General features: G+C 40.1%; 2 protein-coding genes across 3 annotated transcripts in view; one reads left to right on the forward strand and one right to left on the reverse strand.

Moving 5' to 3' along the window:
• VTI1B (vesicle transport through interaction with t-SNAREs 1B) lies at positions 1-18,499 on the forward strand. The gene is made up of 6 exons (XM_019641337.1): positions 1-454; positions 10,614-10,672; positions 12,360-12,551; positions 14,775-14,948; positions 16,525-16,586; positions 18,173-18,499. Exons 1-6 carry the CDS (start codon positions 340-342, stop codon positions 18,267-18,269), a joined length of 699 nt encoding a protein of 232 aa, XP_019496882.1. The 5' UTR covers positions 1-339; the 3' UTR covers positions 18,270-18,499.
• The window catches only part of ARG2 (arginase 2), a 31,722-nt gene continuing 30,400 nt past the window's right edge, over positions 18,454-19,775 (reverse strand). The window contains exon 8 of one of the 2 annotated variants that reach the window (XM_019641336.1): positions 18,454-18,938. In XM_019641336.1, the coding sequence (XP_019496881.1) occupies positions 18,733-18,938 (206 nt within the window). In that variant the 3' untranslated portion in view covers positions 18,454-18,732. The remainder of the gene's footprint in view (positions 18,939-19,775) is intronic. The other variant, XM_019641335.1, reaches the window with a different exon arrangement.

The following is a 19,775-nucleotide window of genomic DNA, read 5'->3' on the forward strand; positions in this document are numbered from 1 at the left end:
CCTCTGTGGCGCACTCCCCAGCCATGGAGTTGGTAATTCCGGGACTCTGGGACTGCCGCTCACTGCGGCGCGCCGCCGGTCCCATAGGAGTCGCCCCGGCAACGCAGCCCTGTCGATTTTCCATCAGGCTTTCGCGCCCGGAGCTCCCTCAGTGACGACATGAAGGGGGTGGGCACTCCGGCTCTGGAGGACCCCGCCGCAGCCCCGGAAGCGCCTCGTCCAGGGCGGCGGTGGCGGTGGTCGCTGTGATGCCTGCGGGGTTGGGTGGCTGACCGCCGGGGTTGGAGCGGGCCCCGGGCCCAGAACCTCGGCGGCCGCTGCTAGAGCGCGACCTGCGCCATGGCTACCTCCGCCGCTTCCTCCGAGCATTTCGAGAAACTACATGAGATCTTCCGCGGCCTCCATGAATACCTACGAGGGGTGCCGGAGCGGCTCCTGGGGACTGCAGGGACAGGTGCGGCGGGGGCGGGCCGAGCCGTGGGGAACTCGGCCCCGCGCGCTCAGGGAAGAAAAACTCCCACCCTTCTTCCAGACCCGGGCCCTCTTCTTTCCGCTCCTTCTTCTCAAACATGCCCCCTAAAGTTGGCTGGGTGCCGGCGCCCAGGATCTCCCTGCTGCCGCATAGGGTGCTCAGGGATGGACCTTGGAGTGTCGTTTCCTTGGAATTCTTGAGCCTCCTATATAGCCTTCACATTTTTCTCGTCTTACTTTCACTTTGGCAGGAAGAGCATAGGAGACTTGAAGTCTGCGGTCCAGTATTTCAGTAGAATTGGATGCTTTTGTAGCAGTATTTTGTTTTATGCATTTAAAAGATTGTTCTCAAATGAGGTCCGTAGTTTTCACCAGACTGGCAAAGGATCCGTAGCACTAAAAGGGTTAAGAACCCAAAGGAATCATAACTTTTGGGGTTGGTAAATATCAGTTTTGAGAGGTTGGTCTTTAAAATCAGGATTGTGGCGTTTAGGTGTGGTCCTCGTATGAACTTTCTGCTTAGACTGTTTCCTGCCCCTTGATTTCTAAGTTCAGGTTGCTGCAGGCTTTGTCTGGAGTAGCTAGAGTTGTCCAGTTAAAACCATAGGAAGCATAGTTCTTTGCCTCAGAACGAACTAGATCTTGGTGGCAAGGCTGGATAAGACTTTATTGTTTTCACTTAAGGGTCAGTGCTTGAGTATTAGCTCTGTGAGTTACCCAAGGTCATATGACTTGAATGACTGGAGAATGAAATAGATAGGTTTGTTTAACATGTATTTATTGGGAGAGGTTACTGTGTGTCAGGCACTGCCCTGATGTTGTTAATATTGCAAATTACTTTTTAAAATATTGAAAAGACTTACAAACCCCCTTTTTAGTGGACTGATGATACTATATAAATAGTAAGAGGTGGTGTTAAGGACCACACAGGCATGTCTCGTTTCATTGCGCTTCACTTTATTGTGCTTCACAGATGTTGCGTTTTTTACAAATTGAAGGCAAGACCCTCTACCTGCAAAAAGATTACGACTCACTTAATTATGATACTCGCTTTGTTGCGGTGGTCTGGAACCCAGTCCGCAGTACCTCAAAGGTATGCCTGTGCAGGAAAATAAAGCAGGGCAAAGGAGCAGAGGGAGGCGGGCGCTCTGATTTTAAATAGGGTGGCTGTGAAAGGCCTCTTTGAAAAGATGTCTTTTGAGCAAAGACTTGAATGAAGTAAGGGAGTAAACCATGCAAAAATCTGGGAGAAGTGAGTGTCAAAAGGACGGAATAGCTCTTGCAAAGGTCCTTAAGCCCAAATGAGCTTGGTATGTTCTAGGAAGAGCAAGAAAGCCAGTGTGTTGGAGGTGGAATGAACAAAGGAGGTAGTGGTAGAAGATGAGGCTGGAAAGAGGTGGGCAGGCCTGGTCGCGTGGGGTCTTGTAGACCGTGGTGAGAGATTTGCATCTTTTTCTGAATGAGATGGGATGCAGTTAAAACATATCGAGCAGGAGAGTGATGTGATCTGATTTACATGGTTGAAAAATACTGTTTTTTTCAACCTGGTGCTGAATTAAATTTTTCAATATCCATTTCTGTAAGGCTAAATAATGCATTCTGTCTGAAAAAATAGAGCACTGAGTTAGTTATGTTCACCTTTGTCACCTACCTAACCTTTTTCTCATTTCTGCAAAGAGGACAATCAAAACTATGAATTTCTACCCAAGCACAAATACTCTTAGCACAAGCTGCTGGCAACAAACTTAGTTAGTCAGTGGGTAAGTGGATACAATATACACGTATCTCCAGGTTATAATAAAAATTTCATCAACTTGCAGTCTCCTTACTACCTTGTTCACCTGCTCAATAAATGTTTGTGGAATAAATTGAATTTAAGCAAACACACTGGGCCTCACCACCTTTTTTTAGTTCTAGGACTACTTCATGAGCTTTCCAGAGCTTTAATTTTCATCATGAATTATTAGGCACTGAATAATACCCATAACACAGCCCTTGCATTTAGCTTATGCATTGTAATTGAATTCAGTCATTTTTCAATAAACATTGAGAATTATTATGTATCATTCAATCTCCTGGGCCCGGAGGAATTCCAAGAGTTCTTGCCTTAAATGGGAGCAAATTTACAACAAAGTGTGTGATGAGTCCCAAAATAAGAGACCTAAAAAAAGTCTAACAACTTGGGTGTGGGGGAGCGAGAGGGAAGCTTTGCAGAAAGAACTCCGAACTGAGTGGAAGCGGTTGAATTGGAGTTTGCCCGACAAAGGGGAACTGGGAAGAGGCAACAAAGGAATAAAATTTTGAATACTCATAACTATGACTGGAGCTTAGGATATGTGTGGGAAAATATTAGTAGATGAGGGAAGTGAGACACAGCCAGATCTTGAAGGGACCCAAGTGTCACAGTAAGACGGTTATACTTGAGATGGACAATCAGTTAAGGCTTTTAAGTGTCTGACTAATATGGTCTTTATCTTAGAAGGAGCATGCTCATGGCTGAGTAGAGGACAAAGGAGAGGCACAAGAATCTGGACACAGGACCATGTTAGGAGCCTTTATGGCAGTTGTTTAAGTAACACGGGAAGCTAGAGAGTCCTAAATCCAAGGGTGATTCCGAGCAGAAATTAACCAGACTGATTGGACCTGGGGAAAAGATTCAAGGGTGTCTGCATTTTCTCACTTGGTCAATTGAATGAATGAAGAACGTAAATAAACATAAGAGTAGAAGCCGGCTTGTTTAGGTTGTAAATGAGAACATCAATGGTGTTTATAGAATAGAGAGCATAATGTATGTCCATTCTAGCCTGACAAGATATTTCTTCTCCTACCATTAAAAACAGTCTTTATGGAGAAGATACCATGTGAATTGAGAGGCAGAATAGTATAATATATAACAGCAAGGATTCTAGAGCCAGACTGCCTAGGTTCAAATCTTAGATCCACCTCTTAGTAGCTGTGTGACCTTGGACACCTTACTTTACCCAAACTAGTTTCCCCTGCAAAATGGGGATAAATCATAGTAGTGTTTACTTCATAGGGGTTTTATGAGAATTAAATGAGTTAATATATGTAAAACCCTTCAAATACTGCCTGACAATAGTAAGAGCAATTAGCTATTGTTACTATTATATGGGAAATTGGATACTTTAAAGAAAACATGAGAATACTGGCTCTGTATACAACTATTCTTACTTTGCTCTACTTTCCCATTTTTTCTAGAACACCTATGTTATAACATACTAGAGACTTTACATATTTATGATGTAAATATTATAATATATTATTTGTCTTCCTTTCACTACCACAGTGGTTTTCAAAGTGTGGTCCCTGAACCAGCATCATCTGGGAACTTGTTAGAAATGCAGATTCTTGCATCCCACCCAGTCATTAATTATTAACTGTTTTAACAGCCCTCCAGGGGATTTCTGATGCTGTCAAATTTGAAAGTCTCGGAGCTAGAACATACACTCCATATTTTCTTCATATCCTTGCCAACCAACATTTATTTGTCTTTTTGGTGATAGCCAACAGGTGTAAGGTGATATCTCATTGTGGTTTTGATTTGCATTTCCCTGATGATTAGTGATGTTGAGCATCTTTTCGTGTGTCTATTGGCCATCTGTATATCTTCTTTGGGACAATGTCTATTCAGATTCTCTGCCCATTTTTTAATTGATTGTTTGGTTTTTTGCTATTGAGTTGTATGAATTTTTTTATATTTTTTTATATTAATCCCTTATCAGATATATGATTTGCAAGTATTTTCTCTTGATTTGGTAAGTTGTCTTTTCATTTTGTTTTTGGTTTCTTCTGTGTGCAGAAGCTTTTTAGTTTGTTAATTTTTGCTTTTGTTGCCTTTATTTTTGGTGTCTAACCCAAAAACCTTTGCCAGGTCTGATGTCAAGACTTGTTTTCTTCTAGGAGTTTCTAGCAGTTTATGGTTTCAGGTCTTATGTTCAAATCTTTAATCCATTTTGAATTAATTTTTGTGTGTTGTGTTAGTGATCCAGTTTCATCTTTTGCATATGGCTGTCAAGATTTCCCAACACCATTTATTGAAGAGACTTTCCTTTCCTGTGGGATAATAGAATATATTGGTCTCTGCCCCAGTTCCTGGCACAGGGCTCCTAAAACCCTTGTAATTTCCTAAATGATAACAATACTAGGAGCATCTCTTGTTCTAATATTTGGTCTTTGACCCTGTCCCTGACACAGGGCTCCTAAAACCCTTGTAAATTCCTAAGTGATAAGAGCACTGGGAGTATCTTTTGGCAATTCTGGGTGAGCTCCTAGGTGGCTCCTGGATAGGGGATGGTCACCAGAAAGACCAACCCATGATTAGAAGCTTGGATTTTTAGCCCAGCTCACCAGTTCTCTAGACAGGGTAGAGGGGCTGGAAATGGAGTTAATAATTGGTCATGATCTAGAAATAGAACAAACAATCCAAAAATTTGTATGGAACCCCCAAAGATCGTGATTAGCCAAAGAAATTTTGAGAAAGGCAAAGCTGGAGTCACCACACTTCCTGACTTCAAACTATATTACAAAAGTAGTAATCTAAACAGTATGGTACTGGCATAAAAACAGACTCAAAGACCAGTGGAACAGAATAGAGAGCCCAGAAATGAACCCACACATATGTGGTCAATTAATTTATGACCAAGAAGCCAAGAACATACAATGGGGAAATGTACGTATTAGGAAAACCCAGTCTTTCCCCCTCTTATGTCTTTCTCTCCTGTACAGGGAAAAACCCAGTCCTTCCTCTGGTGTGTTTCTTTTCTTGTGTGTCCTTCATTCCTCACACAGAACACTTCACTTCTAGTCACCAAATATCAAATGGGTGGTGAGAGTGGGCATCCGTATCGTGTTCCTGATCTTGTTCCTGAAAGCTTTTCACCATTGAGCATGATTTTAACTATGGGCTTGTCATATGTGGCCTTTATTATGTTGAGATACGTTCCCTCTATATTTACTTGGTTAAAAATTTTTATCATAAATGAATGTTTAATTTTGTCAAATGCTTTTTCTGTCTATTGAAATGATCATGAGATTTTTATCCTTCATTTTGTTGATGTGTACTACACTAATTGATTTGCAGATGTTGAACCATTCTTGCTTCTCTGGAATAAATCCCACTTGATCATGGTGTGTGATCCTTTTAATGTGTTGTTGATTTCAGTTTGCTAATATTTTGTTGAGGATTTTTGTATCTGTGTTCATCCAGGGATATTGGCCTGTAATTTCCTTTTCTTGTGGTGTCCTTGTCTGGTTTTGGTATCAGTATAATGCTGACCTCATAAAAGTTTGGAAGTGTTCCCTCCTCTTCTATCATAAACTCGATATTTTGTCTGATTTGTTTATTATGTATCCTAAGCACCTAGAGCTAGGTGCTTCATAAATATTTGTTGAATGATTGTATAAATACTGTGGATTGTTGGGAAGAAAATATTGATAATGTATTTCAATCAGTCGGGTGTTGAAAGGAGTGATTTTATTTCTGTTCTACCATGTTTTCCACATTTTTATCACTTTTAAAATAGATATATACTCCTATTAAAACAAAGGATAGCTAACAGATGCAACGTGTACTATTTTAGGAAGTTTGTATGGCAGTGACAATCCATTAGCATATTGATAATTAATCCACTTAATATTACATTAAGCACTTACAGTCATAATTTCTAGTGTTAGTTTTGCAGCATCTGAAAAGGTTTCTCCAAATACCTCAGATTGCTGTAACTTCTTATCCCAGTAACACTTCTAAGTGCCTATAGTTATGATTTTAGCTTTGGTTTTGTAGCACCTGAAGGCATCTCTTCACATGTTTTAATGAGTGTTATAAAATTATTGAAAGTTTTCCATTTTTATTCATTTAAGTTTCAATATCTGTACATGAGATCTCATTATTTTGGGAACCAGAAAATAATCACTGTGGAGGACCCTATGCAGCAGGTTGGTAAAAACCAATTACTCAATGACGGCAGAATTTTAATTTTTCCAACACTTCATATTTTTTGGTGAATCTTAGTTTTTCCTACCTAAGGGCTTATTTTTTAAAAACAATGGTAGTTCCTATTTATTGAACCTTTAATATACCTGGCATTTGCCAAGTGCTTGTTATGTTTATTGCTTGTTTTAACCCTTCCAGACAACCCTACGAAGTCAAGTCAGTACTGTTATATTTCCTATTTACAGATGAGGAAACAGGCTTAGAGGGATCTGAGCTTTTACCTATTATATGGTATGAGATCTGGTAAACTACTGTGGCCGGAAAATAGGGAATGTAGGTCCTAGAAATGCCACACTGGGATGTCAACAGCAAAATAGCCACATATTTTAAAAATCCTGGTGAAACCAAAGTTATTTCCACAGCTCTAACAGGCCAAGGTTAGTTATTCCTGAGCTGGTAATACAAACCTGCAGGAAGAGAGGCTGTCATCTTGTTGACCATTAAGGTAGGTTCCTTCTAGCTCTGTCGTGGCAAGCTGACTGCTTTCATTTTGGTGCTGCCATCCACCCAGTTTACCAAACCCTCAGTCTCAGGGTGAGTCACTCACATGTGACCGGTTTGGGAAGGCAGGTGGGTGGGGGATAGTGTTGTTTGGAGTGGCTTACTCTTGTTTCTGGTGCCCATTCTACCCAGTATGCAGACCCACTTTTTTGTAGTTAATTATAGCATTAATTCTAACTCAAATATTAATAGGTCTGAACAGATACTACCTGTTGCTAAAGGCTATACCCTGGGAGCACAAAAATGCCCCTGAGCGCTATAGTGTACAGAAGCACTGGATTGGAAGTCAGACCTGCATTCTAAAACTAGTGCTGCCATGCATTTACTCCTCCTATGACCTTGGGGAAGGCATTTTCTCCAGACTCTAATTTCCTCAACTGTAAAATGAGTTTAGACTGGATGATCGCTGGGGTCCATCTCAGCGCCAACATTCATTGGTTCCACACCTCTGTGACTAAAGTATAAAGATGCAGCTACTGATATCTCTAGTTGGGTAGGGTTCAACCTCTTTTGAACTTTTAAATATCTGCCTCCCTGGCTTCCTCAGAAGGGATGATTTCAAAGGCTTTTTTCCCCTTTTTTAATGTATTAAGGATTTCATAATGTGGTGACGTTCTTCAAATTGTTTTCATAGGGTATATATTTCTTTTAAAAGCACGTAAGCTGCAGAACACTCCTAGGAGAATGTGTCTTATGAAATCAGGTAGAGTATTACAACTCCAAAAAGGCTGAGAATAACAGAACGATGCAGGGAAGTGAGTGAAAGGGTCATGATTCTTGGGCTACCTCTTTTCCTCCCACTCTTATTTTTATGTGGCCCTTTCTTTGAATCATTCTAGAATTTGCCTCTTAAGAATGCAGATTTTCATATCCTTTAACAAAGGAAGAGTATGGGGAGACTTTATGACTACCAGAGTTGTAGAGAAATGGGAGCTGAGAAGGGGTTGCCCTTTCATACAGGCCGACTTCTGCATGCTGCCTGGCTTGGGTCAGGAGTGAGTGTGCTTGAGCTCGGAGGTGGGCCTGTACAGAGGAGTGGTGACACTCAGCACTGTTACGACAGCTTATTACAAAATAATATATTTCGTGGGAGTAGCCATTCTTGATTGCAGATAATACTTCACTGCTGGTGGCTGAAAACACAGCCCAAGCAGGCTGGTGCTTATTTCAGTTACATCAGGGTGGTCAAGATGCATTTGCCACGGCTGAACTTTCTTCTGTGTTTGTTTTTTAAACCCTCAGTTTTGTGAGCCGTGTGGAGTAAGAAATAGTTCACCTGGAGTGCCTTGTGTACATGAAGGGAATGTCACAAGACGATGAATGAGGCATAGTAAAAGGAGTATTGTCAGGTTTAAAGTTCTAGAAGCTGTGGGACCTATAAAAGAAAAAGTAAATTTCCCTGTTCTGGAGGAGCTTGATCTCAGGTTGAGAATGTAGAATGTACACACCCAAAATGATTTATAATCACTTAAAAAGCAGCAGACAACTGAGGCACTAAGTGCTTTTATGATTAACATAATGTAAATCAATGTAAAGCACAATAGTGGTATTATATCTTATATAGATGGGATTAGGTTTGAAAGTCAAGGCTTAAGATGAAATCAGGATAAATAAAATTATCCAAGAAAATTTTGGGGCAGCATATTGAGTACCCACATGCCATCCCTCCATTAGCCCAACTCAGCTGTTTTCTTTGGCATTAGAAAAGATTGCTCTTTCTTCAGTTGATGGAAGTGCTGGCTTGTATTTACGAGTCATGTTGAATGAAAAATACATAGCTTTAAGAGACCATATCTTCTCCTGAAACTAATAATAAAAAAAATTTTTTTTAATTGAAAAAGACCATGTCCCCAATGCTACAACATGAGTGAACCTTGAAGACATGCTAAGTGAACTGAGCCAGACACAAAAAGACAAATATATGATTCTGCTTATATGAGGTGCCTGGAGTAGTCAAATTCACAGACACAGAAAGTAGAAGGGTGATTACAGGAGTCTGCGGGGAGAGGGAGATGGGAGTTAGTATTTAATGAATCTGGAGTTTGTGTTTGGGGCGATGAAAGGTTTCGGAGACAGAGTGACGATGGTGGTACAACAGTGTGAATGTACTTAATGCCATTTAACTGTATACTTAAAAATGGTAAATTTTATTTATTTATATATATATACATATATATATATGTATGTATATATATATGTATATATATATATACATATATATATATATATATATATGGTTGTTGGAAAAGTCGTGACGTATTTTTTCTATTTTTTTCGCTGCAAAAATGTGTCATGACTTTTCCGACAACCCAATATGTTTTACCACAATTTTAAAAAGACTGTATCTTCAGATTGTGAAGGTAATTCCAAAAGATGAGTTCAAAAAATATTGTAAGCAATGGTAACTACATGGTAATAAGAGGATTCTGTGTAGATTTCCAGGGTAAACATTCATTTGAATGTATACATTTTAAAAAATCAAGTTCCTCATCAATAGGGCTATTTTTGCTTTTAGGTATGAAAGGATGACCTGCCTCCTCACTTTATAGCCGAGGAAGGAGGTCAAGTCAAAAGATGAAGAGAATTATCCAAGCTTACATGTTGAGTCAAGCCCAAAGCTAGGACCAGAATCTAAACCCCTTTACTCACCAGGAGCTCTCCCCCGTGTAAATGTTTACTAGGTGACAGCGTGCCATTACTCCCTTCATTATTTTTGCTATGTCCAAGTACCATTTTTACTATTACTTAATCATTTTCTTTACATCAACTTATTTCATGTAAAATACAGTTATTTAATACATGAATTTATTTAAAAAGGTTTTATATCCTACTTTATATGAAAAATCTGTAGAACCTATCTAAATGATCAGAAAAAATACAGGAAAGGCAAAACAATGCTGTTTTAGTTAGATGTTAATGGCTTTGAAGTTGAAGCCTCTTCTGTTTTTGTTAAAAGGGGAGAGTAGTAATTTTTGGGTATTAAAGACACACTAGCACCAAAATGACATGTTGCGAAGGATTGAAAGAGAATTGAAAGGGAATGGTTTTCTTACCGTGTGAGTCAGTGGTATTTGCATCCTTTCCCATGCCACTGCCAGTGAGTGGGTATGGCCGAGGAACATGTGCCATCCTCCCCAACAAGCAGAGTAGATGGGTTTGAATTTGTTTTGCAAAAAAGCAGTGTGTAAGGGTTAAAAAAAAAGAAGCGATTCATAGTGTGGGTGAAAGTGGGGACAAGGATTTCAGAGAACCAGTATTGTTAAACATTCTTATTCATAAAAGTGTGCCTGGTCCCTCTGTTAAAATGGAGGCAGCTGTTGACAATGATTAACTTAGACTTGTAGTGTTCTTAGTAGGTACACTATTGGCATTTGGGGCCAGAGAACTGTTGTGCAGGACTGTCTTGCATGGATATTCTTGTTCCCTGGGTATGCCAATAGTAATCCCCTCCTGCTCCCCTTTCCCCAGTCATTGTGATAAGAAGTTCCCATTTCTGAGTGCCTTTTGGAGCGATTAAGTACTTCTACCCCCAACAGGAGAGGAGTGGGGACTTTATTCTAAGCAAAGGGAAGGGCCTCTACAAATGTATGGAAGCAGGACTGGTTTGAAACCTGTCTGTCTTTTCCAGAAGAGAAGAAGAAGCTGATCAGAGATTTTGATGAAAAGCAACAGGAAGCAAATGAAACGGTGAGAACAGGGAGCGAGTCCTTATTTCTTCTTCTACCTGGTGTTCATCTTTTCCAAAAGTCATGCTTATGACCTGATCACAGATTAACCTTTCCTGCCTAGTGATCCTGATTTTGATTATTTCTTACTAAATGAGGCCATTTGATGGGGGTGGGTTTGGGGGGTAACAAATACAAATGGGTAAACTCAAAGACTCTCCTGAAATGAGATCTTGATAAAACATTCCTGATGTGAGTCATAAGGACATTCTCATAACCTTTACCTTGGTGGTCTTTTAAAATCTCATTTTAAAAGCTGGCCATTATTGTCTTCTTTGTTAAACTTACTGTCACAGAAAATGGAGCTCAGAGGTGGTTCCAGCCACATTCCCTTCTGTTTTAAAAGACAGCATGGCTGGATTTGATACCTTAGGCAAGACACGCATGGACAGATGAGTTGCCGATCAGGACCCAAAGCTGTCAGAAGTGGGCCTGGTTGCTGAGTAGTTTACCAACTGCTTCTCTTTTAATCTTGGCTTTAAAAAAACAAACTTTGCTTAATCTTGGCTTTAAAAAGACAAGCCTGTTAGAAGAGTCCTGTCTCCATTATGCTCTAGCTCCAGCAAACCCATTGAGGAGATTAGGGCCAAAACCCAGGACCCTGGTAGTACTCTGCAGAAATAGTTGTCCCTAGTGTTTGCTACCCCAGGGTAGACTGAGAAGAAAAATTCTTTCTAAACCAGAGAATATCTTTTTGCATGTTGAAAAACAACTTCCCTATCCCAGTGAAGTCCCGAGAAGTTAAGCTTGTCTGCATCCTTTTCTCTGTTATACATCATTTTAAGAAGGATCAGGCCACCAGACTGTGGAAACCATCTCCATAATGGGAACTTCTTAATTCCTGTGTACAGCTGGGCATATCCATGATGCCTGTTACAAAGCCTTTCTTCTTTTTTGGTTAACATACTGGTAGCATTTAAAAAATCTTTTAGCTAATACCAATTTATTCATTTGGTGTTTACTTTTTCTTTGACCTTAGCAAAATCAACCAATACTCTGGCCATCCTAGGCAGATGAAAATAATTTATGGCCGCTTGCGAACATGTCTAGGTTTTATATTTTACTTATCCCAGAAAAATGGAAATCTGATTTGGACTCGTGGTTATCTCTGACGTGGAGACAAGCAGATTTTCAGAGAGGAAGAGGAAGGGAATAACCTTGATGATAGACTCCTATCATTTTTAGTACAGTAGACCTCAGAGTGCTTGACAGCTTTTGAACCATAACACACTAAGAACTTGGTATACCAAAAAGGAGAATTTGAAGATTTTGAATCCTGACTTCTTTTATTGTATCACCTTGAGGTTTCTTAAAGTCTTATATATAAAATAGAAATAGTATTACCTACCTTATTGATTTATTATGAGGATTAAATGAGAATGCATATAAAAATGTTTAATAAGCTGTAAGGTGCTTGTTCGTTTTTTCCACTCATTCAACACATAATTTTTGAATGCCTGTTCTGTGCTTGGTGGGCACTGTATAGACGCTCAGAGTAATGAACGTGTCACATGTGGCCCCTGCCCTTGGGGAGCATATGGCTGAGTATTTATTTGGGGTTGTCTGTGGTTTGATTAGTCCAAACTAGGCACATGCCCAGATGAGACAGAAAAGAACCAGGCTGTCTACTCACTTTTCTGCCTTCCTAGCTGGCAGAAATGGAAGAGGAACTACGTTATGCACCCCTATCTTTCCGTAACCCTATGATGTCTAAGCTTCGAACCTACCGGAAGGACCTCGCCAAGCTCCACCGGGAAGTGAGAAGCACACCTTTGACAGCCACACCTGGGGGACGAGGAGATATGAAATACGGTACATACACTGTAGAGAATGAGCATATGGTAAGCTTCGGCTGGATTTTTCCCTTAAGGGCCTGTGGTACAAGAATTAACCATATTGTAGAGTACAGTTCATGTTGCAGTGTAAACTAGACTCATTTTTCCCGCCTCATCTTCTATCCTGAATGCAATTCCCCTTCTCCCCTTACCGCTACTGTATTTAATGCAGATCTTTCCAAACCATATACTTATTTACATTTCTTTGTATCCTTTATTTATAAACCAGTGCTGTGTATGTAGTGGTGATATACAAGTGTTACCTATTCTTATTATATCTGGACTCTGTATTCTGACCCATAGATCCAGTTTCTTCCTCATATTTACCCAAAAAAATTCTGTTAGGTTTATAATTTATCAGAGTATTGTTACAAAAGTACCCAAGCTTTCCTTTACATTTATATCAAGATGGCCCAACAGCCCAGATACAGTAGAGAAGGCAGGATGCTTCTTAAGAAGGGGCTAATGGCTCCCTCTGTTGTAATGGAAAGTGAGCCAGGCTACCTGTCTAACCTCCAGTATTCTGATTTTAAAAATTGAACTAGATCGAAAATCTTTATTCTGAAACTATCTAGAGAAGCTAGATAGTTAAAGGAATAAAGCTTCACAAAGATTAAATTTAATGCGTTGCATTTGGGGTTATGTTCCATGGTACAAAGTAGAAAATGGCCTGGCAAGTAGTATGGGAGAGAAATGGAAGTACAGGATGCACGTATGGAGAAAGGCTGATGGTACAATTTCACGATGTATCCTGATGATAGTTTAAAGAGACATTCAGATGATACTGGCCTGACATTGCTGATGTCAAAAGTAGAGTATTTGAGAATGACGTAAAAGTCTCAAAATTCACTTGTGAAGGAAGCCTGGGAAAAGGCAGGCAGGTGGAGTTTGTTAAGTGAGATGAGAGGTGTAAAGTGACTTTGGTCGTTTATACTCAAAAGAAAACTCGAAAACAAAAAGGGAAGATAAGTCCAAAGAATAATTTTGCTTTAAAATTATTAGTTTTCAGAAATTGTAAAAACAATGTATATATACATAACCACCTTCCATAGCATTATTGTTGCAAATTTGGGGTTGATTTATGTGATCTTACTGTCTTTTCCTTTTCTGTCTTAATGCAGATAGTTGAAAATCCCCATCTTATATTTTTTTTAAAAAGCCTCATTCCTGCTGCTTTTAAGCTAAAGTAACTGGGGTTTATTTCAACCTCTTTCATTAGTTTCCTCATCCGTTGGTCTGTATGCCATATAGGAAGTGAAAAGACTTGTTACTTCTGATCTGGGAGCCCATCTTTTGGCTTCGTGGTGGTGGTGTCTAGTGCTGGTCGTCACCTGCTCAGTAACAGGCCCCTTCTTTAGTGTGTGCACACATGCTTTGACTAACTAAGAACTTAGAGCTGCACCCGTCTCTGTCACTGGTGGTTAATTCTGGCCTGACAAAGGTTTCTTCTGTCCTCATGCCTCCTGTGCTTAGTATTATAGGTGGAGTAATGTTTTGGTGGGAATTTAGAAAATTAAGGCACTTGGGAACTTAGGTAGGGCAGCTCGGGCGCCTTACTTGGGCCCCACATACCTCCTTCATTGAGAGCAAATCACCAGTAGGGCTTCAGTTTTTGTTTTGTGTGTGTAGCCTGGTGAAATTCTTTTTTGGCTTACCAAGAGTGTAGCGACTTTTCCAGAATGTGGCAGTGTTTCCGACTTCTAAATGATTTCTATATGTGCTGAAAATGAATAGCTTAATCATGGTCCCTCAATCCTCAGTACCAATGGTAGGAATCTTTGGTAAATTAATCTGTTGCTAGGGCTATAGACTTTAGTTGGTTTGCTGGCTGCACTATCAGAGTTACAGGCTTTATGCATTTTCAGGTACTCCTGCACCCCAAATCTGGACTACTGCCTTTCAGAAGTTGCTAGTTCAGAAAGCACATGAACCAGTTTTAATTCATTACGAACACAAGGAAAATGCAGATGTTTTCAATCCTTCTTGCCTTGCCTCACTTAAGTAACAAGCTGTGGAGAGGGAGGTGAGGTGATCCTGGTATTGGAGTCCAGGTTCTGCTTTTAGTCGACCTTAAACAGGATCTTATAGTTCATTAGCATCTTTGGTTGTCTTAAGATAATAATTATTGCATACTATCTGCCTTTTTACATAAGAATGGTTGTAAGGATTGTGCTGGTAATGAATTTATAATGGAAGAAGTCAAACATTTTCCTTCCATACTCCTGTCAGAATCGGCTACAGTCTCAAAGGGCGTTGCTTCTGCAAGGCACTGACAGTCTGAACCGGGCCACCCAGAGTATTGAGCGTTCTCATCGGATTGCCACAGAGACTGACCAGATTGGCTCAGAAATCATAGAAGAGCTGGGGGAGCAACGTGAGCAGTTGGAACGTACCAAGAACAGAGTAAGTCCAGGTAGACAGGGAAAGGGGCAGGAGTGGGAAAAGTAGGTGGGTCCATTAAACCCCAATGCCTTGCTACAGCCAAAAGTTACAGCAGCTCTGAATCCAGCGCATATGACCTTTTAGTTTCTTAATGCTTTTCCTCAGTTTTTAGTTTGCATGGCTGAGATCTCCCCCTTGGGATTAATTTTACCCCTAAGATTTAGAAGCCATTGGAAAGGGAAAAAAGAAAGACTGAAGAAACCCGATTAATGCATTTATTGAAGATTATCAAACATAAGATCACACTACTCCATTCTTTTATTAATTCCTATATTACCAATCTGAGATTTTTATTTCTCATACATCTAATGCAGTATTCTGCTATTCTTATAAAAGCATCATCTACTTAAAAGTTCCTAGCTTTCCTGTCATTTACAGCCAAAACCATTTTCCACATGTGATAAAATAGTACCACTGACAATTTATAGAGGTTCAATCCTAGACTATAACTCTTTATTGTTACCTAAGATAAGCTGGATCATTGTGGGAAGAAAACAGAAATAGCCAAATGATAGCTATATTGAGACCTCTAATTTACTATCACTCTAAGTGGCTCTGACAAACAACTCATTTCTTCTTTCCCATACACCTGCACAGAAATTTTTAAAATAGTATAACTTGCTAGTGGAATGCTGTGTTCTGAATAGCATGAGGCAGACCCAAACTGGAAAATAGATACTATGGGCAAGACTTGGATTGGAAAACATTAACTCAGTGTGGGGATTTGAGATGATTTTCTCATACATCTTAATATTAATAGCTGCAGTTTTCCATTCTTAAATCAGAATGGTTTCCTTCCCTGAGTGAAAATTCACAATCAAGTACTGAATTCAAGGTAAACTATGGAGAAGGCAACTTACAGATTGTGTGGTATTTGACTTGTCAAATACCAGGTGGATTGGTCGAATTTAAAAGCCAAGGAATGAGCTGAGAGATCAACTTACTAAGGCCACTGGGAATTGGGGACAGATGGCAGATGGCATCTGTTGAATATCCTCCAGCTATCTAGATTAGTAACAGGCAACGAAAGAGAAAAGTTTTTTTGTTTTTTTTTAAAGGCTTAAAAAAGATTAATTCCTTTCACAATTCAATTTGAAGGTATCTCTTAAAGGGGTAACGAAAAAATAACCATATCCCAAGAATAGAAATCCACTAGCCTACAAAAACAAACTGTAACTCAGAGACTCCTGGAGTTTGGCGGATGAAATTCAAATCTTAAGTTGCTTCACAGTTACTGGCAAAGTACACTTGAAGCCTTTCTGTTGTGAATAGCCAAGGTGAAGGCTTAGCTTGGTCCCAGAAGTCCCCCACAGCAACCTTAGGATATACTAATTCCTAAGCCTACTTGACAAATACTAAAGTACCTTGTCTTTCCAGTTTCTTCTGCTTATACTCAGAGGCCATGATTTAAATTGGTTTGATTTCTTGGAGTTTTTAAACATATACCCCCTTAATGCTGTCAGTTCAGGAATGTCTCAAATTCTAGAGTATGTACTTTTAAAAGAAGGGGGAAATAATTGCTGTTTTCTTTTCTCAGCTGGTAAACACAGGTGAAAACTTAAGCAAAAGTCGAAAGATTCTCCGGTCAATGTCCAGAAAGTAAGTTTTAAAAATAACAAAATTAATTTGTTAACCCTAATGTCTTTCAACCAAAAATGTCAAAGCTTTAAACAGTGACTTGCAAAGGTCCAAATAAAACTGAAAAAATAAAGACTATTGTCTTGTATAGTTAAATATCCCAAAACAAAGTCTTTTGTTGAAAGTATATCTGCTGCTCTGACTTGGAGCAGTGGGAAAGTCGTCCTGGAAGCACATTCAATCCCAGCTTACATTTCTTAGAGAAGACAGCACGTGGGAGTAATAGAGCTTCATATTCCTTGAAATATATTTGTGAAAACTTGATTAGAAAACTGCTTTCCTGCTACTGCTTAGTTTTGGGCTCTGTTTCCCCTTCATGGGAGGCAAGGAGAATTCTGTCTTGTTAGCAGGAAGCTGACTTTAAAAAAAAACCTTGAGGTATAAGTGCTGACAGCAACAAAACCCAGGGGCAAAAAGGAAGTATTGCCACTGAGGCTGTCTGGGGTGAGTGGGGAGTGTGCATGAACCAAAACCACAGCCAAGCCATGGGGCTAGCGGGAGAGGGAGACTTTCCTCACTAGTGATCAGTTCCTTGTGGAGTAGGGGGAAACCTTCAATGCAGAGTGAACATGAGAACCCGAGATTCTTCTTTGTGTTAGCAAGACAGTAAATTTTGTGAAGCTCCTATATTACTTTGTAGAGATATCCATTTGGGTTCATGGGGAAAGAGAGAGTAAGAGGCACTACCCAGCTTCTGGCTACTTAGGACCCATTCCTGCGCTGGATTTCAACACTGGAGGTCTGCCACAAAAACTTCTTGCAACATATGCTCACAGCTGTAGTATATAACTGATGCCACTCCATATGGTTAGATAATGACACTATAATTTGAAATATGATTCAACCTGATTTCTCAAGTGGTATACTTTTTATATTTACTACTGTTTCTCTAACTAGACCCTCCTAGAAAAGCTACTTTTAAAATAAGAATAACTATTTTAAGACATTTTAAAATCAAAAAACATTTCTAGCCTTTGGTATATATTGTCCCAGTTTTGAACATTTCTGTGAGGTAGATAGTGTTTTCTCTGAGTTACAGCTGGAGAAGCTTTCAAGTTGTCACTGGCCAGATAAAGAACCTTATACGGGTAAACCTTGTATTATTGCACTTTGCAGATACTGCATTTTTTACAAATTGAAGGTTTGTGTCAAACAATTCTATCGGTGCCATTTTTCTAACAGGCTCAGGTGATGGTTAGCATTTTTTAGCAATAAAGTATTTACTTAATGTATGTACTTTTTTTTAGACATAATGCTATTGCATACTTAATAGACTATAGTTTAGTGATAGTATAGTGTAAACATAACTTTTATAAGCACTGGGAAACAAATCACTTCATGTACGTGCTCTATGGCGGTGATCTGGAACCAGATGCGCAGGCTCTCCGAGGTAGGCCTGTGTGTACTTACTGCTCAGGGGCTATGTGATCAAACAAATCCAGTCTGCCTCACAGCATCTGGCCTCAGCCCCAAATCAAACCTCTAAGTATTAAGAATGGGAATAAGGTTATCCAGCCTTCTGACGACTCACTTTGTTGTCTTTGTAGAGTGATAACCAACAAGCTGCTGCTTTCCATCGTCATCTTACTGGAGCTCGCCATCCTGGGAGGCCTGGTTTACTACAAATTCTTTCACAAGCATTGAACTTCCAGCAGGGAAGGGTTTGCGGACCAGAACTTTGACCTTTGTGAATGAATGGTGTCAGAGAGTGGAATAAGCCTCGTGCTGCTGTGAGCTAACAGGTGAAGGATTCACTGTGTGGCCACAATGGGAGGAGGGGGGCGACGGAAAGCCACTTAACTGTGAAGGAACAGCAACAAGACCAGTGTGATATACCAAGGTAATAAATGCTCTTTATGACTTCTTTAAATTTACATAGTACTCCAGCATAGTAATACCCTGTGAACTACAAAAAACCAAGTACATTTACAGTAGTATTATTGGTCACCAAAATGGAGAGGGAACAGAAACTTTACAGTTGTGAGAATGCACAGATATTCTCATTAAGGCAATATTGACCCAGATGACCGTGTAGTATCTGTCCCCTCAAACGCCCACAACTCTGGAATGCCCATTGTGACGAACCTGTGTCGGCACACAGTAGTTCCTAAATTCTTACACGTTCTTCGTTTTCTGATTCATCTGGTGAACTGGGAGTAGGAAGTTGGTCATAGACATGATGCCCTCCCTCCCTTGTCTGACCAAAACTTGAAGCAATCACATCCACTGCCAGGCCAGCTGTAGCCTTGGCTTCTTCCTCTGAAGCAGCCAACTGAGGATTGACTTCAACAAGATCCAGTGCTGACAGCAACCCTGAAAGAACCAAGTATGACCTTTGAACCTCATAAAATTCCCTCGCTAATACTTTCGATGAGGGTCATCCCACCTGGACAGAAGAAGCCAAGATTAAAAAGTCATTTTCTACTGTAAAATTATCCACTGTCAGGAAGCCCCTTACACCTCATCCTCTTGGGCATGAATTGATTAAAACACTGGTCGAGTAGGATTGAGAGAAACTCTTAATAAAATCAATAAGCTCTGCTTAGCTAACAAAAGGCATAGCTGTCAGGCTTTCTGGATAGAATAAGGAAAAGAGCTTGGGGCGGTGGGGCAAGGACTTTCCAACCTACTTGTTGGGAAAATGTGCCATTTCCAGTGTTAAGGAACCTTCCAGATGCCTGCCTGCATGTATTGTGAAGAGATATGCCACTTCTCACTAACCAGAGCTCTGTTCCCACTTTTGAACTCGGGCGCTATATCTATATCTCTTAGGGCACCACGTGCCCTGAAGTAGTTATAACTGTATATCTTACTCTCACCTCTGCAGGTCTGAGCTCTGAGGGCAGGTTCCACGTCTGATGTTTTTAGGTCTCCCATCAGACTGATCCAGGATCTTGTACTTGGTCAAGGGACGATTTAGCCAGACTTTGTTTAATTTGGACTCCAGTTACCTTCTATGAGGGTTTGAGAACTTGTGCCAAAGGGCTTGAGGTGGGAAGATTAAATAAACCGAAAGAACCTATCCAGACCTCCCCTCTACTGCCCACTTCCCCCAATCACCCTCCCACTTCTCTGGATAGTTAAATTTTTAGTTGGTTATTCTGGGTGAAGTTAATCTACCTCTTCAAGAGTTATCTAAACAAACTAGTA

The sequence above is a fragment of the Hipposideros armiger genome, unplaced genomic scaffold (genome assembly GCF_001890085.2).
Source record: "Hipposideros armiger isolate ML-2016 unplaced genomic scaffold, ASM189008v1 scaffold_59, whole genome shotgun sequence".
Classification (NCBI taxonomy): domain Eukaryota; kingdom Metazoa; phylum Chordata; class Mammalia; order Chiroptera; family Hipposideridae; genus Hipposideros; species Hipposideros armiger.